The sequence below is a fragment of the Sminthopsis crassicaudata genome, chromosome 1, assembly GCF_048593235.1.
Source record: "Sminthopsis crassicaudata isolate SCR6 chromosome 1, ASM4859323v1, whole genome shotgun sequence".
Classification (NCBI taxonomy): domain Eukaryota; kingdom Metazoa; phylum Chordata; class Mammalia; order Dasyuromorphia; family Dasyuridae; genus Sminthopsis; species Sminthopsis crassicaudata.
This window is the reverse complement of record NC_133617.1, coordinates 166,923,977-166,950,697: the sequence shown is the minus strand read 5'-3', so window position 1 is coordinate 166,950,697 and position 26,721 is coordinate 166,923,977. Positions and strand designations below refer to the sequence as shown.

The 26,721-nt window shown below is 34.6% G+C and overlaps 1 protein-coding gene across 3 annotated transcripts in view; it reads right to left on the bottom strand.

Annotated features, from left to right (window-relative positions):
* Positions 1-26,721, bottom strand: part of LY86 (lymphocyte antigen 86) — a 217,853-nt gene that overhangs the window by 114,597 nt on the left and 76,535 nt on the right. For all 3 annotated transcript variants that reach the window (XM_074270984.1, XM_074270982.1, XM_074270981.1), the window contains exon 3: positions 26,180-26,308. In XM_074270984.1, coding sequence (XP_074127085.1) covers positions 26,180-26,308 — 129 coding nt within the window. The remainder of the gene's footprint in view (positions 1-26,179; positions 26,309-26,721) is intronic.

Sequence of the window (26,721 nt, the reverse complement as noted above, 5' to 3'; positions counted from 1 at the left end):
TCCTGAGCTATGTGCACTCAGGGGATTGAAACTTATATGACAGAGAATAAAACATGAAGGAAATAAAGAAACAGAAGTCCTAGGAAATGGAGCCTGTCATTTGGGTACTTGAATCTTTGCCTTATAAGAAATGATATCAAGGTCCTCTCTCCTGAAGGAAGGCTAAGAATAATAGTCTTTGACAGCCATAAGATAAGGAGTGGTTGGGGATCAGGTTCTTCTCCCACCAGCCTAAGAAATAAAATATCATGACCTTCTAAACCTGCCAAGGTTTAGTACTACCCCAGGGACCTTGTTAATATAGGCTTATATTTCTAAGATGAATCACTCCAGGAACTCAGAGTTCATTTTTCAGAAATCCCTAATCAGCTTTATTTACCAGGTTGCATGTAGGCAGTGTAAACTTCATAGGAAGGAGCTGGCAAGTAATGGAAGTTCCACAGCTGTGATAAGAATTATAAGAGAGAACCATTCTCTAGTTTTATTTTTTCTCCCCTAACATGTCTCCCACAGCTACCGAGTAATGTCATGAATGAATATGATGGTATGGTATGTACCCATACCAGTCAATGAGTCAATAAGCATTCATTAAATGCTTCCTATGTTCCAGGTAGTGTGATAACTGCTGGGCATACAACAAAAGGCAAAAGAAAACAAAACCAGCCTCTTCCTAGGGGAAAACTGTAAATACCTAGGTACATACAACTAGGTGGCTCAGTAGGTAAAGCTCTGGACTTGGAGATAAGAAGACCTGAGTTTCAATACAGCCTCAGACACTTAACTTAGTTGTATGACTCTTGGAAAATTAATTGACCTCTATCTGCTAATAATAGCATTTACTTTCCAGGGTTGTGAGGTTCAAATAAGATATTTGTAAAGCACTTAGCACCATGTTTGGCAAATACTTATTCCTTTCCCCTTCCCATACAAGAAATATGCAGAACAGATGAAAATAATCTGAAAGGAGAAGGTACTGATAGGTGAAAGGTCAGGAAAAGTGGGATTTGAATTGAAACTTGAAGGAAGTCAGAGAAGCTAAGAGGTAAAAGCAAGAGAATACAGTATTTCAGACATAAGAGGTATCTAGGGCACCAGAATGGAGAGTGCAGATAGAGTGGTATGTTCAAGAACTGTAAGTAAGCCAATTTATAATTAACAGCTTATAACTAGCTTGGAGGGAAGAATGGTATAAAAAGATTGGAAAAGTAAGATCAGGTTATGAAGAGTTTCAAATGCCAAGCAGAGAACTTTATAATGAACTTGATGACAAAATTCTAGAACATATCTTTAAGGGGAATGGCTAGTAAAAAATGTCCAGAAAAGTAAGAAGTGATCATAAAATCAGATTGATAGGTCATGGCAGATTAATTTTTTTTTTTAAATAGGATTACCTAACTGATAGCCCATGGAAATGTTTTATGTAACTTACCTAGGTTCTAGCAAAGCATTTATAATGTATCCTATGCTAGTTTTTTGGACTAGAAAACAATTTAAGAACTTGTTGAACAGGTAGCTTCTCAAAAAGTGGCCGGCCATTAATGGGTCAAAGTCAAACTCAATTTGGAAAAGGGTCTCTAGAGGGAGTATCCCAGGGATTTCTCCTGGGCCCTTGCTTTTTTTTTTTTTTTTTAATATCTTTACCAATGAAAGGCTTAACATTGGATTAAATCTAATAGGATAAAGTATAGTCGGATTAAAAAAATCAAAGATCTAGGCGGGGGTTAATAGAATATAAGCTCAATAAACAACAACATTGTTTTATTGTAACCAAAAAGAGCTAATTCAACCTTAGACTGCAATAACAGAAGAAACAACTTCTAGGAATAAAGAGAGGGTCATCCTATTGTTTACTTTGTTGTAGTTCTGGATATCATATTTTAGAAATGGTGAAGGACTTCAGATTCATGTCATAGAAGGATATACATATTCAGAGACTGGGGAAAGCCAAAGAAAATTTCCAAAATCGAGAGCTCAAGTATCTTGTTCATGGAACAGAAAGGATCCAGAGTACAGATGGGGACTATACCAGACTACTTCTGAGGTTCTTTTCAACTATGAGATACTTTGATTTTATGTCATGCTGCTAGTAGAACTATGAATATTTTTTATCTTTTAATTTAATTCCATTCACCAAACCATTATTAAAGTCCCTACTGTTTATAATTAGGAATCAACAAACATTTATTAATCACCTACTAAGCTTAGTAATCACCTTAAAAGACAGTCTCAGCTCTCAAGGAGATCATAGTTCACTGGGGAGACAACATATAAGAAATTAGTGAAAACAAGATAAATATAGGATAAATTGAAAATGAACAACAGAACAAAGGCAGAGCCCTGTCCCATATCCTGGAGAAGATATAACATTCCCTGTCCTCATGGAGCTTAACGCTTCATTGGAGGGTATGACATACATAAGGAACCTGCAATAAATAATAGTATATGATAAGTGCATTGGAAACGTGCTATATGAGACCTGAGTGAGAACAGAAAAGACTTCATGACATTTAATTTGGGCTTTAGAGTTTGGTTAAGAATTCAACAAGGCATTATGCCATGGTGAATAGGAAGCTCACTGGCCTTGGATCAAGAAAATCTGAATTAAAATCCTGCCTTTTACATATACTGAACTGGGTGACCCTAGACAAGTCATTTAACTTTTCAGTATGCCAGACAATTATTTAAAATTGTAAGTTGAAGATAAAATACCAGAAGTTTCTTACATCAATGAAATAGAAAGCATAATAATAATTAACAACAATAAATAATAATAACTCAATATATAAAGAAGAAATATTTTAATCCCTTGTTCCTAGCATAGTGCTGGGCACATAATAAGTACTTAATAAATGTTTTGAGTTGAATTAAATTAAATTGAACCCCATCAACTAACTAATCTGTTTTCCCATTGCCTTAGTAGAACTTGTTGGCAAACTCATTGGATATGGGTGTGATATTAAAACCAAGGCTGTGGTATCAGATTAAGTCTTGGGTAATGGTTTGTGCAGTAGAGTACCTGGTATAGATCTGAAAACTTGAACCAATTTAACCACAGAGGAGTGTTGAGAGGGAAGTATAGAATCAATCTAAGAAGATGGTTCAAGATGTAGGAAGTTGTAAAAATTAGTGGTGATCAAAGATAGAGCAGAAGATCAAAGACAGAACACCACCAATAGTTAAAGTTACAAAGAGGGAAATAACTTGATGTAAAGAAAAACTTGCCAACAGGTAGACTCCCCTCACTGGAAGTCTTTAAGTGAGAGTTAGATGGCTATTTTGCCAGTTGTCTTGACTTTGTGCTGCAAATTACTCTGGAGGAAAAAGAGACTGCACAGCTCTGCCTCTCTTAAATCTGATTAATGCATCTCTTTGAGAGCAAAAGATGAACAACAGCAGCAGCAGCAACAGCAGATGTTGGAGAGCAAATAGAAATTATTGCTGTGGATCACATATTGACTTAAAATAACACAAAGTAACATGTATTATATTTTTATTTTGTTGAACATTTCCCCATTACATTTTAATTTGGGTAGGATCTTAGGAACAAGTTTGATACCTTTGGTCTAGACAATCAACAAAATAATAAAAAAAGTCCTGATTTGTATTGTTTGCCTAATTTTAAATTATAAATGTGCATTGCACTGAAAATTTAATAATTGGTTGTCTAGTTAGAACTGGTCCCAGCACATCTCGATCATACTGTCCTGCAGAGATGCTATGCACTGTTAAGATAATATTGATTAAGCAATGTGGCTGATCCAGTCCAGAAACATCTGAATCTAGTAAAGAGCCAGCCCAATCACTGAGTAATCTACTTAGCTCAGTTAAATAGTTGATCAATACCTTCTGCTAAAATGCCTCACCCTTAAGAGCAAGGCCAGCTGAATCCCCATCAGAGAAACTGTTTCCTGTGAGAAGCCAGTACATTCTATCCACGGAATAATTCATTTAACATGGACACTGGTACCCTGTTCTTCAGTGAACGTCTGGAAGACTCTCTGGATTTAAAAAAAAAAAAAAAAAGTGTTGATACTGCTCCTTAGTTGATTATTTTGGCCATATGTGTTCCCAAAAATTCTGCCTTAACTACTATTGTATTTTGAGGTTGTGCTTACTCTTCTTCCAATGGATTCTCCCCAGAGTATGATGGGAAATTTGTTGTAATTACTATTCTTATTGTTTGAATAAATGCTTTTTCTAAAAACTAATTGAGTCTATTAGCTTACTGTTAAAGAGAAGAACATCAGTGAGGGCTCATAAAGTAAGTAATTAGAACAGTCAATAGAATACTAGGCCTAGAATCAGAAAGACCTGAGTTCAGCTATGGTCTCAGATACTTCCTAGCCATGTGAACTCAGAAAAATCACTTAGCCTTAGTTTCCTTAACTGAATTATAGGGATAATAATAGTGCTTACCTCCAAAAATTGTTGTGAGGAGCAAAAGAGATATCTGCAAAATGATGGACATGTAGCAGGTACTTAATAAATTCTAACTTTTCTTATTATTCTTATTAACTAGAATATTAAGGGGACAACCATCCATAGGCTTATCCTAGAGCCTCAGGTAGAAATGGCTCCTCTGAGGACTTAACAAGTTAACTTCACTATGAATTGAAGGAACAAGCCCAGAGGAGATGTTACATTTACATTTCAATTCAACAAAATTATGTCAAGTGTGATGTGTGCAGAGTACACTGGGAATACCAAGGGGAAAATTACATAGCCCTTGAACTTGACAAACTTACAATATGTCACAGCAAGAATACTGTGACAAGGGAGACAAAAAAACATAATACTTGTTGTTCAGTTATATCCTATTCTTTATGGTTCCATGGACCACAGCATGACAATTTATGCATATGATGCATGTCCATGCAGTTTTCTTGGCAAATATACTGGAGTTATTTGCCATTTCCTTTTCCAGAAGATAAAGGCAAAACAGTATTCCAGGTCATATAACTAGTAGGTATCTGAAGTCGGACTTGAACTCACGTCTTTCTGGTTATAGGTCCAGCACTATCACTGAACCATCTAGCTGTCTTTGATCACAATATTAGAATATGATGAATAAATGCAGAATGGTGAGCTTTGAGGGATCTCCTATGGGTGGGGCAGTCAGGGGAAGTTTTCTGAAGGAGATAATGACTTGATTCTTGAAGGTTTCCAAAATTCTGAAGGGGAGCAAAGAAATTGTCCTAGGCAAAAGAAATGTTCTAAGCAAATATATAAAATTGAGAGATTACATGGTAAACCAGGAGAATAATTTGACCCATTTCAGCTGACATACAGAATGGATTGGGGGGGGGGATGTGATATATGGGCCATTTGAAATGAGAAGGAAAAGAAGTCATATGCTAGATTGCAATAGGGCCTTAGATGACTGGTTAAGGAATTTGTGTTTTATTTAGTAAACAATAGGGAGTCATTGACATTTTTTGAGTAACAAGGCAGAATAATGTAATCAAATGTATACATTAGAAAGATTACTTTGACAGTAGTATGAAAAATGGATTGAAAGGGGGAGAGACATAAAGAATATATATAGCACATTGGAATATGCTAAGTGTCATTTTAAGATCATAGTTTCAATATCTTAAAACGGTATTAAGAATTTTAGAACTTCATATACAGTTAATTCTCATCATTCACAGTTGTGTTTTATGTAGTCATGATAAGCATTGAATTAATACTGAACTGTTGCTTTTAAGGGAAATAGAAGGCTAGGTTCCTGTGAGCCTCCATTCACATCATTTACTTTAGTACTTTCCAGAATGGTCTTCTATACAGATCAATGAATTTCCTCTTCCTTTTTTCTGGGTGTACCATGTTATTGATTCTTTAACACTGACTCATGACCAATAGCATTATACCTTTTGCCTGAATGAAGCTTGTCTAACACATGTATTTTCTCTGTAAAACACATCGCAGACTTTTTGTGCTTAGGAATTCTAGATAGCACTTCAGCACTATGCTTGGGGGCTATTCAAAATAACTAAATCACAAACAAAAAACATAAAAAATGTGAAAAGTGTGACACTAAATAGACCATGAAAGGACATTTGTTTGCAGTGTGAGTTGAAATAAGAAGTCATATTCATCTTGTTTGACTTCAGCTAGGAACATGTACATTGGCTGACTCTGCTCATATCAAAGAATGACAGCAAAAGCTCCATGTGGATTGATTTTGAGGTTATGAATAAATGTGATTGAGTAGGTATACTAACAAATATAAAATCTGTGAATAATGAATGTTGACTATTAATATGTGGACATGCATGTATATATGGGTATATATACATAGATATATATTCAAATATTTGCAAATATATCAAAAATTTCATTGAACCATAGAATGTCCATGTTGGAAGAGACTTTAGGTCATAGAAAAGATCTTGGTAGAAATAAAAAGGACTTCCACTTTCTTATTCCACAATGGCAAATTTAGACCCAATTCCTCTGCCCTATTATTGTTCTTCCTATTATACTACATTGTATTTATTTACTCTCTAAGTGATCTGAGTAAATAATTTCTCTTACTCGGCCTCAGATTCCCTATTTGTATGATGAGGAGTAAATGAATTTGAACTCATTGGGCCATCTCTTGATCTCATTTTCCTCATCTGTAAAATGAGAGAGGTGGACTTATTTCTTGGGCAAGACACATCACATATCTTGGTCTCAATTTCCTCATCAATAATATTGGGGAGATATTCCTATATTCTTGACAGTATTCAAGCAATTTCTGCTTGACGTTTTTGAAAGGAAATTATATCATGCCTTTATACATAGACTCTGCTGTAAATCCTCTAATCTCATGGATAGTTTTTTTTTGTTTGCTTTTGTTTTTTATTTAATAAGAAAGTAATTGCCTCCTATTCCGTGCTATGAAGGTCTTGGCTAACATAACGGTTATAAACAACAAGGGTACTCTCAGCTTACTTTTTTGGGCACCACATTACTGACAATTGACAAATTATGAGTCCAGATTTTCTTGTCCTTTAAAGTTTTTAATGCACAAACATTAGTGTCCTAGCTTCCATTTCACTTTATATGGCTCTTTTTGGGTGTGAATATCTGCACTCTCACCAATCAATCAATAAGGATTTTTTGAGTCTTTGGGCGGTCCAAAACGAAAAGCCAAAATCATTTTAACTTGGATGAGGTTCTGCTCTGAATAATACAAATGGAATTATAACCAGAACCATTTTTGGCTAGTTGAATGTCCAAGATAAATATTTCTCTTTAGGACCTGCAATGTTGATTTTGTGTCCTGTTTATTTTCTGGCCTCAATCTGTCCCTCTGTTCAAATCTTCTCTGAGTCCATCCCCATTTGGAAATTTTGCTCCATCTGTGCAATTCACTCAATGATATTCTTTCTAGTTCCAAACAATGATCATTTAATTTTTACTTCATTTTTATCTCATTACCTCCATTTCTACCTCACTTTATTTGTTCTTATCCAACTTATTAATTAGTTCTCAGGTTAACCTGCATCTAATTTCATTGCTGTCACATAATATATGTCTCTGGATTCTTTAAATGTATATTTTCTCTCAGATGGGACAGTATAGGAAACACTCATATTCTTATGTAATAAAGAATTAGACCTCCATGAAGCATCTACAAGAAGAATCAGGGCCAGCCAGTGCTGGTAGTATTATCTGTCCATTCCCAATTGAATTATGGTTTGGCCAAAATTGCCTGTTTTTCTCTAGGTTGCTTGCCAGACTAAGTCTAGACATTCCAAATGGCAAAAAAAAAATCACCTCTTTGTGACATGGAACTTTTTTTTCTTGATGTTTTGGCTCTGTGCAGTTAGAGAAATGAGCTGAATAGGTCTTGCTGATGGAATGATGAGGAATACGGTTTTGCTTAAGGATTCCTTGAGTTGATGGAACTTATGGTCGCTAGAGCTGTAAGTGATCTCCTTCCTTTTCCTTCCACCCCCATTCTCTTGACATTTATATAGTATTTTAAGATATGCCAAGCTCTCTACATATGTTTCCTCATTTGGTCTTCATAACAATCCTGTCAGTATGTGCTAGAGCTCATTCCAGCACTAACTAGTTGCATGATACTGAGCAAGTCACTAAATTGCTCTGTGCTTTCATTTCCTTATCTGCTCTAAGGTCCCTTCTATGTATAAATCTATAATCCAATAGTCCCTGATTTTACAGACAGTGAAGTAGAGAGAAGGTGATGTCTTCTGAACCAAAGTCCATTGTTCTTCTCATTTCCTATTTTCCCTTTTGCTTCCTTTTTCTCTCCCCTTTACCATGTGGAGAAAGAAGGGTTTTCCCTAAAAGGAGATTGTTTGCCAAAGTAGGCTGAAGTAGGATAATGTTATTGTTCTCATTATCTTACCATGCTGTTTTACTCTGTACTAAAACAAAACAAAACAAAACACATTTCATTCCCTGCCTGTCTCCTTAGTTACTTTTGCATCAATGAAGAACTCCCATACTAGTCCATATGCCTTCCCCAAGGAAAATGTAGCAAGCAAGTGAATACATAAAACACAATTTCAATTTCCCCTCTAATATTCAGTACCCATTCACAGAAGTATTGTGTTATTTAGTTGATTAGTTATATCTGACTTTCCATCACCCTGTTTGGGGTTTTCTTGGCAAAGATATTGGAGTGGTTTGTTATTTCCCTCTTCAGCTCATTTTACAGATAAGGAAACTGAGGCAAATGAGTAAGTGACTTGCCCAGCTTATATAGCTTGTAAGTATCTAAGGTTCTTACCTCTAGGGCTAGCACATTGGATGACTCTACTCATGTTAAAGAATGACAGCAAAAACTCCATGCTTTTTTTTTTTTTTATTGCAGTACCTAGCTGCCCTGAAAGTATGAGTATTGGCATTGTTATTGACTGAACTTACTGTCATTTCAATTGGTAAACTATTCTTTCTTGACAGTTTGATCATAGTTAAGAGCAGATTCTCCACCTTTTTATATTGTTGGTGCTAACACCTAAGCTCATTTAAAATGGTGCAGTTTTTAGTTTGAATTCTCACCTCAGGCCAATTTAATATAAGAGAGACTTCTAGGAAGAGAGAAGATTTTTAGTTATAAAATGCTCATAGTCATAGTGAGGTAACATGGTATATCAAATAGAGAGTAAGTCTTTTATAAATTCAGAAGAACCTTACTATAAGTTCTGCCTTTTACAGAGAATGATTATGTGATCCTGGGCAAGTCATTTTCATCAGTGTTGTAAGATATTTTCTCAGGTCTGCTTTGTAGAAGGAATTTTCTCATTAAGGGTTTCCTATTGCTATAAAATTGTTGGTCCAGTCCCTTTTTTATTTACCACCTTTGAGGCTTGTCACATAGGATAGAGACTCAAGACCTGGTGTAATTAAGTAATTATAATGACAGCTGACTGGTATAGTGGAAATTTTGGGTCTGAATTCTCACTCTAAAACTAACTAGCTGTGAAATCCTGGACAACTAACTCCATACTCTTTAGGTACAATTTATTTATTTGAAAAATGGGGATACCTAAATTTATACTTCATCCCTCCCAACATTTTTATGAAAAGTGCTTTATAAGCAGCAAAAGTGTCATAAAATTGGAGTTATGGTGATAATGACACAAAATATTGATAGAAATGAGAAGAAAATGTTTTTAGTGAAGCTGTTCTCCAAAGAATCATAGAAAGGCATGTAGTTTCCATGGGATTTAAAGATTTATGGGAAGATACAGACATAGTTAAAGACTTGGAAGATGAGAAATCATGGATAAATTGTGATTTTTCACCATTGTAAGATAGGAGAGTTTGGGGGAGACATGGAGCTCCATTTTGAACATGCTGAGTTTAAGATGTCTATTGAACATCTAATTTGAAATGCCTGAAAGGCATTTATTTGGAAATGAGACTGGCGGTCAGCAGAAAGGTTGAGGCAGGAAAGATATATTTGAGAATCATCAGCTGATGAGATCACCAAGTAAAGGAATATAAGGGGGGGGGGGAGAAAAATGTACCTAGGATAGAATCCTAAGGAATTTTTATGTTTAGAAGCATGATCTGGAGGAGGATCTAGCAAAGGAGGCAGAGGACAGATAGTCAGATAGGTAAGAGGAGAAGGAAGAGAGAGTGTTGTCCTGAAAACTAGAGAGATCATTTAGAATGAGACAGTGATTAATAGTGTTAAAGACTAAAGAGAGGTCAAGGAGAATGAGAATTGAGAAAAGATAAAATATTATAATTGCCTCCATGATAATAAAATAATAAAAATGATGATGATAATAATAATACATATAGAATTACTGAAATCTGAAGAGAGAAGTGCTAACAACTTAAGTTATTAAACATTTTTAGTTATTGCAAACTTCAAAAATTAAACCTATTAACAAAGTGTTTAACAAAAACAGCCTTGCTATGTCAAATGATTTTTAAAACGAGGTTTAGATTAAGATCCCCCTTTTTGAGTCTGACATAATGAAATCAAATATGCCCTCCATCATAGAAAGTTAATATTGTCTCTATTCATCAAAAATGAATATAATATCCTTTGATCCAGCAATGCCACTATTGGGTCTGTATTCTAAAGAGATCATATAAAAGGGAAAAGTACCCTCATGTGGAAAAATATTTGTAGCAGCTCTTTTTGTAGTAGCAAGGAATTGAGAATTGAGGGGATGCCCATCAACTGGTGAATAGTTGAATAAATTGTGACATATGAATGAAATAGAATACAATTGTTTTATAAGAAATGATGAGCAGGCAGATTTTAGAAAAGCCTGGAAAAATTTATATGAACTGATTCTGAATGAAGTGAGCAGGGCCTGAGAACATTATATATAGTAACAGCAAAACTGTATAATGATCAACTTTGTTAGCTCTTCTCTGCAATCAAGTGATACAAGACAAGTTCAATGGATGGAAAATGCTATCCACATTCAGAGAAAGAACTATGGAGACTGAATGCAGATGGAAGCATACTATTTTCACTTTTTTCTCATGGTTTTTCCCTTTTGTTTTGATTTTTCTTTTAGAACATGACTGACATGGAAATATGCTTAAAATGATTTTATGTGTGTAATCTGTATCAGATTGCTGTCTTGGGGAGGAGAGAAAGAAAAGAGGGAGAAAAACTTTTAGAACTCAAAATCTTGCAAAAGTGAATGTTGAAAACTATCTTTACATGTAATTGGAAACAATATAATACTATTAAGTAAAATGTAATTGGGAAATGTTTAATAAATTAAATAAATCTACAATAAAGCATGAAAAAAATGAATACGTTCTACAATGTTTGATGCAATGGATATACAGACTTCAGGATTTGCATAGAGTTGGGTATAGAGCTGTATGCACAATTATGATTATAGAAGAAAGGTGGATTTATCAAGGGATACCTTAAGAGCAGGTATCAAAATGACCATTACACAAGCAACTTGAGAGAATCAGAGATCTGCACAAAATCAATGGAAGATTTGTATCATTATCTAGCTCGTAAGGGGAATGGAAAATTCAGGTGTCATGTTGCCCAATTAAAGGTAATAACAATAACATCAGAAGAACCACATGGAAAGGTATCTGGGAACAAAAGCACATCAGAAATTCTAGATTCCATTAATTAGTTACTGAAAGCAAGGTAATGCTTGTTATATATGTTGCCTATAATATGTCCTGTACATGCAATACACAAGTGTTGCTTATATGTAGCACTTATATGTGTTGCTTATATATACTACTTATATATTGCACTAATATATAGGTTACTTTTATCTCATCCTTATCTATGTTGCTTATATATACAGTATTTTCTTCTGTTTATAGGTTCAGTACTTAGCAAAACTCTTTTTCTCCATGACAAGAAGATGCTAAACAAAGCAAAACAAAACAAAAATGACAGTGAAACTGGTGATCTAGCACTATTTGAGATGACTAATGTTTGAAAACATGACAGAAATCTGATTAAGCCTAAGAGAATTTAATCCATTTGACATGATGCCAACAAATGAGTTAAAAGTAACTTAGCCATCATGAAAAAAGAATGAATCAGAAGTGAGCCGTGTCAATTTTTTCATAATTTGTTTACTTCTCTAAAAATGAGGCTTTGAATGCCCCGGGAAATGTAAAAGAGATATATTAAAGTCATTCATTTATTAATTTCTAACCATTAGAAATTATTGCTGGGCCTACGGGGGTAAAGAAATATATTCTCTTCTCCTCTAAGGGTTTTTTCTCTGGACCCATGCATAGGATGACCAGATTTAGTCTTTGTAGAGTTCTATATTCTAAAAAGAAGTATCAGACTCCTTTTCTCTTGGCACCCCAGCCTCTAGGGAATATTTATTTAAAACTGAGGTTTTACTCATGTCTAGGGTCTTCCCAAAGCAGGGAGTGGAAAGGTAGTCAATATATAGTCGAAATCAGATATAAAACAGGAAATTATTTCCTCTAAGCCAAAAAAAAAAAATATGTAAGACAAAAGCCTCTTAATAGTGTACATTGAAAGAAAAAATTAACAAGCAGCAATACTAACCATTTTTATATTCTTGTAGGCTCTTAAGACCCAATTATTAAATTTTCAGTGTGAACATTAAAACTTCAGAAACCAGTAATTATTACAAATCGGGGCTTGATTTATTGTATTGTTGGTTGGCTAGAATTAAGAAAATGATAGAAAAATATTAATAATGTTCATTAAGCTTAAATGTGAATCATGAATACATTTTTTCAAAGTTGGTTATTAAACATTTATCAGCATATCAATGGATAGGGCTCAAAGACTTCTAGACAACCCAGAATCCTAACACTTATATAACATAAATATTATTTTCAAGAAAAGAATCAAAACATGTTAGCTATTATGGACATCAAATAAAACCACAAAAAAGAATATCAATTATGTTTTAATGAATAAAAATGAAAAATTACTCTTGTGGGAATCATTCCTAATCATCTATCTGTGTATAATCAGACTACTGCCAATTAGAGCAAAGATAAAAATTAGTATAAAGCTAGAAAAAGGAATAAAAATTGGAAAACTATATAGTGTCTAACAAAAACAATTGTCATTTGACCTTAAATAATGAGTTCTTGATGAAGAAAAATGAGATATGGTTGGAAGGAATTATATAGACTTAGATGATAATAATTTCATACTGAAGTTCAAATAATATATCTTAATTGCCATGAGGAAAAAAGCTGAGATGGTACTGAAATAAATACTTGATACTTGCTAAACAGAAAGATATAGCAGACCTGGACAGCATTAATATCGAAGATGAATTTATTAGTAAAAACTTTCAGAAAAGGATGGTGAAAGATTATGGGTAATATTACTTCATAAAAGAGAGAGAATCAATCAATAATAAGAACAATATAAATAATAGTAGTAGTTTATATTTATATTACAATTACATATATTATTTGATCCCTGCAGCAACCTCTGAGGTAAGTGCTATTAATATCTCCTTTTTATTTTTCAGGTGAGCAAAATGAAGCTGAGAGAGTTGGGAAGGGAAGGGAAGACGATATTTATTAAGCTCCTACTGTGGCTATAAAGTCTATTAAGAGCTTTATAAATATTTAGTCTTTTGATCTTCATAGCAACCCTGAGAGGTAGGTATTATTATACTTCCATTTTACAGTCAAGGAAACTGAGGCAATCAAATGAGTTAAATGAGTTGTTCAGGCTTTGTCATTATTGTTTAGGATTTTTTTCCCCTATAAGTCAACAATAGGGAGTTCACCCAAATGTGTTGGGTACTTTATTGCTTTTTCATGACATTGGGATGCTACACTTAGGATTGTTGCAGGCTGCATGGAGCACTTCTGATTTAGACAGTTCTCTAATATCTTAAGGAGAAGGTGCCAAAGACTATTAGTAGAGAGAGTTCCCTCATTTGAGAGACCCTACATCAAGGAAATCCCATGTACAGCCCCAATTTTGTTATCCCTATAGATTATAAAGAGGCAGCTAAATGGCTCAGTGGATAGAGTACTGGACCTGGAGTCAGTAAGATCTGAGTGTGAACATTATTAATTATTAATCTGAGTTAAAATCTAATCTTAAAGATTAATTTGCTAATTAGCTGTGTGACCCTGGACAAATGACTTAATCTCTCTTTGCCTTATTTGTTGGAGAAAGAAATGGCAAACCACTCCAGTATATTTGCCAGTATGTTTGCTGTGGCCCCTGGGGTCACAAAGAGTTGTAAATGACTGAATGACTGAATACAACAAAAAGATGGTAAGGTTCTTCAGAAATTCTCATTTTTGACTGACATTATGCTGCTTCTATTATATCCTAGAGCATGTCAGAGTCTTCTTTATGAAATCCATAATCACTCAAAATAGTTTGCCCTACAGAACAAATCAAGTGAATAAAAAATTCTAATCCAAATCATGACCTGAAATTAAACAGAAAAGGTGTAGAGTTCATCCATTGATCTATGTGGTAGATGTATATGGCAGGTGAACAACCAGTTGGCCCAGAGTTAAACAGGAAGGGGAAAGTAGCCGAATTGCTTGTAGGAAATTTTAAAAAGTTTCTTTCATGACATTAAACTGAAATGAGGGACCACTTTTGAAATAATATTATGCTAGTTTTATATGCCTGTGAGTCACAGAACACTCTCGTACTTAAGAATTGAAATGAAGTATTATTCAGATGGTAATAGAGAAAGAAATGGTAGAAATGAGCAGTCCATAGTATATAACAAGTAAAGAAGTACGAAGAACTGGAATAAGATGGGCTGAGCATATGGCCATATTAGAGATAATCAATTAACACTACTGTGCATCAATTGATATTATTCCAATATCAAGAAAGAGCCCGGAATATTAGGGCTCTGTTGCTGACTTCTAGAATGATATAGATAAGATTTAAAGGAGACACAGTCAGGTATGGGTTGCAGTATACATCTTTGGTCACAAAATCATTTGATTATATTTTGAGTATGTATTAGGAGGTAAAAATACAATGATAAAAACAATCCACACCCTCATAGAGTTTGTATTTTATTGGAGTGTAACAACATGCACATGGCAGTAAGATGGTGCAATGGATAGAGTGCTACACCTGAAATCAGGAAGAAGTGAGGTCAAATCCAGCTTCAAATATTTACTAGCTGTGTGACCTTGAAGAGTCACTTAGCCCAGTTTGCCTCAGTTTTCTCATCTGTAAAATGAGCTGAAGAAGGAAACGGCAAACCATTCCAGCATCTTTGCCAAGAAAATCCTAAGTAGGGCTACAAAGAGTAGGACCCAACTAAATGATTGAACAATAGCAATAGCAAATGCACAGATAAGTTCGTACTAAATATGTATGAAGTAATTTTTGTGGGGTAAGCAGATTCCCACAATGGGAATTCCCACTGTGGAAATCAGAAAGGACCTTGTATAGGAGGTAACATTTGAAGTAAGCTAGGGATTTCAGGAGGAGGAGGAGGAAGAGAAGATGGGGAAGCTGAATGTTCAAGGAATGGGCAGCCTTTCTAGGACCTCTTCAACTATGATATTGTTTGCTCTCAATTGATCTAACATATATTTTTTAGCAGATTTATCATCTTTGAGTAAGGCATAGTATTGTGAAGAAAGGGCTAGACTTGGAGTGAAGCAAGACCTACATTCACATCCTTGTTCCAACACTTACTAGGCATGTCACTTAATTTTTGTCAGCCTCATTTTCTCATCTATTAAATAGGAGTGACGGTGTTTGTACAGTGTCATCGTGAGGAAAGCATTTTTAAAAAATGTAACATGCTAAATGAAATTTAGGCTGTTAATATTATGCACACCCTACAGGATAATTCTGTTCAATACTAGTTAATTTTTGTCTGTCCTAGTGAGAGTTTAATAAAGCCGACAGGAAAGGTAGAGAGGTTGAAAAGAAAAAGCAGTCATTTAGACGGGAAACATTCCACATTGGGTCTAAAACTTGAATTGGTCAATTGTGAAGAGGTCAGCAAAGGAGCTGAGCCTCTGAATTCAAAGAGAGACTATCTTAAATACTAAGTGTAACATGGAAGTAGTGTGCTTGGTGTGAGTCCCTACGATTTTATAGGTCTGCAAGGGTATCTATTAATGTGGACCCTACAAAGTCAACATCTTTTACTATTGTGAGGCTTAAATATATAAATCAATATAAAGCATTTTGCAAATTGTAAAATATTATAAAAATGCTTGTTATTGTTATTGTTGTCATTTTATGGCCTTTGGTCTGAAGAAAACTTCATTCACTCTTAGAGCACTGCAGCTGAGCTTAATAAGTAGTGTTTACACAACAATTCAAGGGTGTGTTGGTAAACATTTAACAACTGGGGGGAGAGTTTGCACACTTGCTTTTAAATTTAATCTGCATTATTAGCACTTTTAAAAAGATCTAGACAATTAACAAAACAGTAATAACATTACAGGTAAGCATGTTGTGAAAGCAAATGCAATATCCTCTGGAGAAAGAAAGGACACATAGGTCAAGTCTCATTACCCTTGTACTTTAATGTCTAGACTCAGTATACATTTGTAGGATAATCCACTACAAGCTTTTAGGGGAAATGTTTTATAGCTAGTATATTTGCTATATTGTTTGAGAAAATAGTTTTGCTAAAGAACTTTGATTGTTAGGCAGAACACACTGGTGGGGATTTGTGAGCTAATGTTGAGAAGATAGCTACTGATAGGGTTAATCCTAGGTTCTTCAGAGTAGTAGCAGGGATACAACCCATCAGTAGCAGTGTAAATTGAGGGAATGAAACCAGAGAGAGTGTTATGCTTGAAAAGCTCTGAACTAGATCATCTCTAATTCTTTCTTCTAACTCCATAACTTCTATGATTATCTGTGATTCCTGCCACCTGGAGCAAGGCTCAGATAGCATCATCTGGTCATAGTATGGGTTGCAATATGCATCTTTGGAGTATACTTCCTCATTGATAGAAGGACTTTATAGGCCATCAGACTAAATCCTTTTACAGAAACCATTTGGCTTAATTGGCTTTTACTCCACTCCTGACATTTCATCTCCCATCTCCATGCTTTTGTTCTTGTTATCCCCCATGCCTGGAATGCCTTCCCTCCTTACCTCTACCTCATAAAATCATTCCTTTCTTTAAGATGCACCTTCAATAGGAGGCCTTTCCTGATCCCTTCTTCCTCAACTTCCAATGCCTTTCTTTCCAATGTAGTTAATTATTTTGAATTTATTTATATTTTCTTTTATATTTATTATATAAATATAAGGATGTGTATATATGTGTGTTCATGTATAAATTCCAAAAAAAGATAACTGACATCTTTTATGATTAACTTTTATGACAATTAACATTTTATGAGAATAACATACATGTACCCCATAGAATCACTTATGCAAGATATTAGTAGGAAACAGGCATTTTATTTTTGAAAGAAATATTCCCTATGAACTTGTGTTCTCCATTAGAATATAAGTTCTTGAGACCTTATTTCATTCACTGCCTTTGTACATTGCTTGGCACACAGTAGGCACTCAACAAATGCTTTTTAATTAACTGATTCATATGAAAGGGAGGTCCAGGAAAGTTGGCTTGCCTAAGGTTACACAGGTAGTTTGTAATACACCTTCAGAGGTGTATTCATTTGGGCTGATTTGTTTAGTGCCTTTACACAAATGGGCTAAAATGAGATGGAAAAGGGAAGTAAATTTTTCCCAGACTTGCTCTCTAGTCCTGACTCATTTCCTCACTTTATGCAGTTTAGGAGACACTAAGTGGTACTCTGGCTGAAATGACATGCACACTAATGCTCCAAAAAAAAATATCCAAACAAATTATCTGCAAATTGACATCATAATGTACCACACTCAGTGAAAGCAAAATCTTCTCATTGCACTAAGCCTAAGGACCTGTAAACCTCAGAGGATCTGGATTTGTGGCTTAATATGTAAACAGCAGCTTGCGCCTGCTTTGGGATTGACTTTCATTCTCCTTGGTGTCATGTTTTTTCTTCCCAGGGTCTTATTATTAATCACTGCTTTGGAATGGAGTCAGACCTTCAGGATGCTGGTGGGTGGGCTTTTTTTTTTTTCTTTTTTTAATACTCTGAGAAGCCTCTGAATTGAAAATTCTATTTCCCTGGCTTACAAAATTTGCATAATTGGTTGCTTGTGCAGCATTTGTATATCACTTTTTGGATAACTATATGCTACATGAAATTTGCTGGCAATTCCCCAAGTGCCATCTTATCGACAGGATTGCCTGCAGTTATCCTCATCCCCACCCTCAAGCAATAGAGCAAATGCAGGAATACCACTGGATGCAGATGCCTGGCATTCATCCAAAACAAATCTCAGCTTTCTTAGCCTTCTAGCCAAAATGATCACCCCCCCCCTCTTCTCCCCAAGCATTGTTGGGACCAACTTAGCTATCCTCCATGTCCTCAGCTGAATGGAACTCATGTTTAGTGTTTGTGCACCCTAGGTTAATTATTCCCTTTTCCTTACTCTGATCTAGTTAAACTAGCCTTCTCTCCATTTGTCATTCATCTGTCTCCCTGCCTCTCTCTATTTCTGTATTTGTGTCTTTCTGTCTTTGTCTCTGAATGTCTCTCTCTGTTTCTGTCTTGCTGTTTTCTCTCTCTCTCTTTGTCACTGTTTCTGTTTGTCTGTCTTTATGACTGTTTTTCTCTCTCTATTTCTGTCTCTTTTTTTCTCTCTCTGTCTCTTTTTCTGTTTGTCTTTCTGACTGTCTCTCTCTGTTTCTTGTCTGTTTTTTTCTCTCTCTGTCTCTGTTTCTATTTGTCTTTCTGACTATTTGTCTGTGTCTTTCTGTCTCTTTCTCTCTCTTGCTCTGTCTCTCTCATCTTATGTCTTTATTCTGTCAGTCAGCCCACTTGGAATACACTTCCTCCTCATGTCCACTCTGTAGAATCTTTCACTTTTTTTTTTTTTTAAGACACAGCTCAAACATTATTTTCTCTGTAATTTCTACTTTCTCAGTCCCTTTAATTGCTGATAACCTCTCCCCTCAAGCTACTTTGTATTTGTACAGAGCTCCCCCTAAACCCAACAGTGCCTGGCACATAATATTCATTTAATAAATACTTGTTGATTATTGATATAGTTAAGCTATAGTCCTTGTTTGGGACAGCAATGGTAAGACCTCTCATGCTGCTTTCTCTCATTTGTGCCAATGGGTGCCAACTTTGGTATAGATCTAAATTGCATATAACTGAAAAAAAATGGCATCATCACTTAATTATAAGTGCATAAAAGCACAGAACACAACCAACATTGTTTTCATATATTAACTATAATTTCCCCACTGGATTATAAATTACATGAAGTCTGGGTCCATATTTTATTCATCTCTGAGGCTTCCAGATTTCTTAGAACAGTGCTTTTCACATAGCAGACACTCAGTAAATGCTTGTTGAATGATGAGCAGCCCACAATCAGGCTGTTTCTGTTCATATGCATTGGGGAAAGCCCCCTCTATTCTGTTGATCTGGTAGCACTTTCGGTTGTTTTTATTTTCAAGTCTAAGTGCCAGGATGTTTCTTAGCAGGGGTGGGGTGGGCAGGAAGACAAACTTAAGACCAGAGGATGGGGCTTGAGAAGTTGCAGATAAACAATGGCCTTAGGAATGTCACCAGTCCCTTTGAAAACAGATCTTTCCCAAGACTGCGTGATCTCTTGTCCCAGGCTCAGGGTGCTTTGGATTCAACCATAATATATTAAGTCAAAAAAAAAAAAAAAAGGATATACATCATTAAGAAAGCTTACAAAGCAGCAAAGCTTAGCATGCTAAAGCACAAAGGATCTGAGATAATAAACTGTACTACAAAGTGACATTTGTCCAGTGCTTTAGATGTACTTTACAATTTCCCCATCTATAAAATGGGAATAATAATAATAACACCTATCTTGTTAAAAGGATGAAATGAGATATTTGTAAAGTGCTTAACATAGTGCCAGGCATACAGTAGACACTTAATAAATGCTTGTTCCCTTCCTTTCACCTATATGCATCATTTCATTGAGCTTCACAATAATATCAAGAGATAGGTACCATCGTAATCCTCTGTTTTATAAATGAAGAAAGTAAGACTTAGAGGAGTAGTTAGTAGGCCTTCAAAGTTATAATTTAAAGCAATTAAGGTACGGTCAACAGAACTGAATTTGGAATCAGAAATACTTGGGTTCAAGTCTAGCTATGGGAACTTTCTGTGTAATCCTAGGCAAAACACCTTGTAAAACCAACTATTCTCAGGCTCAAATCACTTAGATCTCTGACTTCTTTTTATATGCTACAAAGAGAATTGTAACCATACTCCTTCTTTGCTGCTTTGTGCCTTTCTCTGTCCTAAACCTTCTTCACATTTCAACTATTGTTGCTCATTGTCCTTCTCTCAGACCTTTTCTCACTTCTTGTTACTTGATTCTTAATTCCCAAATAAATGGCTATTGATTCAAACTCTCAAGTTTGCTTCCTTCGTGACTAATCTGGTAACCCATTTTTTCCTAGGTGCAGAATGTTTCTCAATTATAGGTACTTAAATAATTAGTTAAAATTATTTAATATAGTCTACTATCTCTGAGCTTCTTTACATCAATTCCTAATACTTTAATTTACCCCTTAAGTCTTGAATTGTTTTGAGATATGACAAGAAGGAGACTGGTAAAGCCAGTTGTGGAAAAGGCTGGATTCTTATAACAGGTTTAAAAATATATTAAAAATCAAAACCAAAAACAAACCTCTATTGAATTTTCACTATTTGTATATTAAAGCTGATAGAAATAGTGTCTGGATGTTATGGAATATTACTGTTCTGTAAGAAACAACTAACAGAATGACTTCAGAAAGGCCTGGAGAGACTTGAATGATCTGATGCTGAGTGAAATGAGTAGAACCAGGAGATCACTATACACTTCAACAACAACACTATATGAAGATCAATTCTGATGAATGTGACCATCTTCAACAATGAGATGAACCAAATCAGTTCCAATAGAGCAGTAATGAACTGAACCAGCTACACCCAGTGGGAGAACTCTGGGAAATGACTATGAACCACTACATAGAATTCCCAATCCCTCTGTTTCTGTCTGCCTGCATTTTTGATTTCCCTCATAAATTAATTGTACACTATTTCAAAGTCCCATTCTTTTTATGCAGCAAAATAACTGTATGGACATGTATACATATATTGTATTTAACATATACTTTAACATATTTAACATGTATTGATCTACCTGCCATCTGGGAGAGGGGGTTGGGGGGGAAGGAGGGGAAAAATTGGAACAAAAGGTTTTGAAATTGTCAGTGATGAAAAATTACCCATGCATATATCTTGTAAATAAAAAGCTATCATAAAAAAGAAATAATGTCTGCAATGGCCACTCCTGAACTCCTTTACATCTTATTTCTACTACTTTGAAAACTGGTCATGTGCTATTTTATATTTATCAGTGGACATATTTTTATTTCTCCTTTGGATTTTTAAGACCTTTTTTTTTTTTTTTTTTTCCTGAGATCTGGGGCTCTGTCTTATTCACTACTATAATCTCCAAAGTATCTAGCATAATTCCTTATTGAAATTAAATATTTTATGAATGATTAAATAAATGAAAAGGGGAGTACTTAGTGGTAAAGATGGATGAGGGCACACAATGATAGACATTCACCGAGAGCCTACTCTTGCGAGCTGTCTTATATACTTGGGAGATACAAAACTTAGAAAAGACATCATTCCTATCTTTATGGATTTTATAATTTAGTAAGCAACTACTTGACAAAGTGCATAGAGTAAATTCAAGAAATCAACAATAAAAAAGAAAATGCTATGTTGTATCCAGGGGTCAGGAAGTCTCACCTTCCTGAGTTCAAATCTGGCCTCAGATACTAACCAGACAAATCACTTAATCTTGTTTGTCTCAGTTTCCTTACCTGTAAGATGATCTGGAGAGGGAAATGGTAAACCACTATAAGATCTTTACCAAGAAAATATCAAATTGGGTCATGAAGAGACAGACATAACTGAAAACAACTGAACATCAGCAATAAGAAAAGAGAGATAAGACACAAATACAAAAAGTTGAACATAATAAACAAACAATTCCTTGAAAGATATACAGAAGAAAATGCTATGGGAGGTTCAAGTAGATATCATTTAGAAAGGAAGAATTTTATGGATAATTTTTGTAGTAGTTTAGGCAGATGGTAAAGAAGAATGAAGAAAGGATGAATACAAGGGATATAGCAGAGGCAGAATCTTCAGGACTTGAAAACTAAGAAGTGAGAAAGTAGTCAATAAGCATTTATTAAGTGCCTACTATGTACTAAGCACTGTGCTTAATGCTAGAAAAGAGAAAGATTTGAAACCTCCCTCCCCCCATATTTTGAATGTGTAAAGTTCAATAAATTTTGATGCCAATGATGGAAATAGCAAAGTTAAAAGAGTGAATTTAGGGGAAAATGAAATAAACGGTTTTAAACATGTAAAAGAAAGTGATGGTAAAAACTTCAAGTGGAAATGTCCTATAGGAGGACTGATCCAGAATTTAGTATAGGAGTCAGGATTAGAGATGCATATTTGGGAATCATTTGTAGGGAGTTATAGGTCTTAGGCATAAATGGAATTGCCAGAGGGGAGAAGGAGAGAAAAGAAGATGAAAGGCAGAATTTAAAGGAACGCCCACTGAAGAGTCAAAGATTCAGTTAGAATCTTTCTCAGTTAGAGAAAGAGCAGATTCAGAAGGTTATGGTATTTCTGAAACCAAGAGAAGAACCTTATGGAAACAATCTTAGAGAGTTAAAAGAGACCTTAGAGACAGACACCATTGAGTCTAATCTATTTTATAGATGAAAAAACTGAGGTATAATTAATCAATCAATAAGCATTGTTCTAAGAATTGGGGATACAAGTACAACAAAAGAAACAATTCCTAACTGTACGTAAGACACCAAGGGTATCTATATCTATCTATCTCTATTTCTACATATGTATTTGTGATTTGTATTTATTCTCCTTATGTTTTATTGATGCAAGTAAAGATAACATACATATAATAAACTTATAGTTATATTAGTATGATATTGTATGATAGCTTATATAGCTTAAACTTATACTAATATATACTTAAATATAACATATACTTATATATTAAATATGTAACTTAATATGGATTATATTAATTAATTATAACAAATATATAACTTAAATATAACATTTACTTATATGAAATATATATTGGTATAACATATACATTAGTTTAACTTTGTTATATAACAAATCATAAATTGGTATATAGGTTTAAGTATATATAAAGATTATGTATAAGTATATGTAACATATATTCATATTACATGTCAATATTTATTTTATATTTAATTATATGTGGAATAAATATAAAAAGAATAAACAAATACAAATAAGTACAAAGTAATTAAATACAAGGTAGTTTTAGAGAGAGGGCATTAGTATTTGAAAAGATTAGGAAAGTTTCATGATTGTAGAAGATAATGTTTTGGAAGGAAGAGAGGGATTGTATGAGGCAAAGATGAGAAAGTACATCCTTGGTCTGGGATGGGGAAGGACTGTTAAAAAGGAATGGAAATGGGAGATGGATGTAATATTAGAAAAACAGAGAGGTCAATTTGGCTGGATCACTTAGTGCAGAAGAGGAAATAATGTACCATGATGTTGGAAAGATCGATTGAACAAAGTTGTACAGGGTTTGAACTTATATTTGATCCAAGAGGCAATATTAAACCATTGATTGAAGAGAAAAGTGATAGGATCGTATCTACATTTAAATAAAATAAAAATGGGCAGCTGGGTGGTGCAGTGGATAGAACACCAGCCCTGAAGTCAGGAGGACCTGAGTTCAAAATCTGGCCTCAGACACTTAACATTTTCCTAAGTGTGTGACCCTGGGCAAGTCACTTAACCCCAATTGCCTCAGCAAAACAAACAAACAAGTAAATAAAAATAAAAGAATACGTATATTGAGGAAACACTCATGGAGGAAGGGAAGCACACAGTGAGTCAACACATGTTCAGAAAACATACATATTCAGTAACTCATGTTTCTAATATTCTATCTACACAGGAATCTTTCTCCACCTTCCTCCTACTAGATACTGTACTTTATTGACTTTTATGTCATAAAGGCTTGCCAGCATTGAATGCCCTGCTTTTGTTTGTTCCAGAGAACTGTAGATTTCTTCTGGTTATACTTTTAGTCTGTAAGATGCTTCTTCCTCTGAGCTAAGGGTGGAGTGGGGTGTTTATGCTCTTTGCTGTGCTGCTCTCTGCTGGCATCTGCATGGAACTATTTACTGTCACTCTGCTGGTCTTCAGCTGTCTGGAAGCTTTTTCCATTGAAGAAAGAATGATCTAGGGCTAGTTTAGTATTTTGTTTTGTGTTTTGTTTTTGGTAAGTGATTCGTATCTAGGCTATTGCAGGGAAGTTTTTCTGTTGCCCCTCATTCAGACTTGGTCATTTTAAACTCTTATTTGATATATGATCAGGAAATTCTTTTGATCTTTCATTATATCACTGGGGATCAGCTTGGGTCTTTATAAATCCCATTGAGAGCAAGACTGGAAGGAACTGGGTGGAGTTAGTAAAGCAGCAGATCTTCCAGGCTTTGTAGAACTTGGAAACTTTATGTATCTTCTTCCCCTCAGTCCTAAATTCTTTCATTGCCTAGACCATCCAACAAACATCTTTTTTTTTTTTTTTTTTTTTTTTACAACAGAGGATTCTCAAGAAAACAGTTTGATTTATCAATTATTATCTGAATGAAAGGTTATATTCTTTAACTTTGGAAATGTGGTACTAATATTGACCTTATAGCTGTGACTTTCTGTCACTGATTGTGAGACTTGACCAATGTATATTGACTAAAGTTTTGCTCCCTTAAGAGCTCCCTCATTCACACTGTTATAGTCACTATGTATACTCTTTTGTCTCAGTTTTTTAATTTTTTTTATTTTCATCTTATCATAGAAGTGTTGGTATGACATATTTCTGATGAGGCAGAAATTATTGTTGTCATATTGTAATTACTGCTTTTTTTAAAAAAATATTTTAAACCATCCTAATAATTGTTTTCTAGAATTTTTCTCAGAACTAAAGTCAAGTTCAATAGTCTATAATAAGTAGGATCCTTTTTATTTCTTTTTTTTTAAATTGCAAGTTTTTCTTTTCTAATCCTACTTTTCACAATCTTCTTTCCTCCCTCTCTCCTTCCCTCCCTTCCTCCCTTTGCTCCTTCTTGATACTCTTACAAAGACTTCTATTTCAGAAATTGTATCTGCCTATTCCTTCACTATTCTAGTATGCAGTTTTTCTGGGCCCAGTGACTTTTTATACTTTTACTATCTTGCTATTTATCTTAGAATGATAAAGTCTTAGGTGTGATCCAGTCACTGTTTGGGCTGAAGTGAAGTAGAGAAGAAGTTTTTGGAATTGAAGGGGTTAGGAATTATGCAGTCAATTTGGTTGTTAGATGGGTCATTAATATAGTGGTGGCAAATGATGGGAGAATGTTGGGAGGTGACCTGCTGGTCATTGGACAACAGCATCAGACATGGGTATAAGGTGATATAAATAGAGTACCTGTATTTTAGTGAGGTAAACTGCAATTAGGGATGAAAAAAAAAACAATTTATGAAATACTTCTTCATTAGCCATTGGACAGTATGCAGAGGTAGTCTCAAGGAGGAAAGTAATTTTGGAACCAGGCATTAAGAAAAGCAATCCTACTTTGAAGTAAGTGTTTTGATGAGCCAAACAGAGCTTTTAAGTAAGAATTAGAATTTTACATTTAAATAACTACTATTTCTATTTAAATGGGAAATTGATTGGCTGTGAAAAGTTATTTGGAATAATAGAATCAAAGATTATTTTCACAGTTGAGGCTCTGAAACTGAAGAATTTATAAGTCAAATTCATGGTTTTCTGTTCTATCAAATTCACTTCATAGCTTAGTCATTTTTCTTCTACCTGAATGATTTGATCTTTAGGGTCCCTGATAGTTCCCTTTGTCCTATAAGATTCTCTGATATTCTTTCTGTCTCTGACTGTCTCTCTCTGCCTCTGTCTCTCACTAATCACTTTGTTGTTTATCCTCTTTTCATAGCAAATGTAACTTTATACTTCATCATGGTACTGTTGCTGACTTTTATTTTTCAGCATCAGTCATTAGGAATTTATCACAACAAAAAACTTACCTCCTTTCCTTCTTCCACAGAAAGAAAACTTTGGGAAATCCACTTCACACACAGGATATGAAAAGGAAAATATGGACTTTTGCATTGAGAAGAGATTCATGTCAAGAAACAGCTCATTGATGTCATATCCTAAACAGCAGAGAAGAGTGGGTTTACTAAAGTTGTAGAGGGTTAGGAAGACTTATTTTTACTTTATATAAAAATCTGTATTAGTGTGAACCAAAAAAATCATTAGTTTTCCGGAAAAAAAACACACCACCTTTTATTTCTGGTATTTGGATTGTATTATAGTGTCATAGTGTTATATAGTATTGCAATAGATAAAAGCTCACGGGATAAAAAGAGACTCTCTAGCTTTGTATTTTTGATCAGTTTTCTATTTGTAGCTTCATACTATAGTCTTCCAATATGCTCAGTACCACAAATTGCTGAGCTTAAAATTGTATGAATCTTTTACTACATCATGTCTGTATAATGGGGTCCTAAATCAAGAAACATGTAGATAACATTATTGTTACCCTCAGAAATTAAGCCATTTGAGG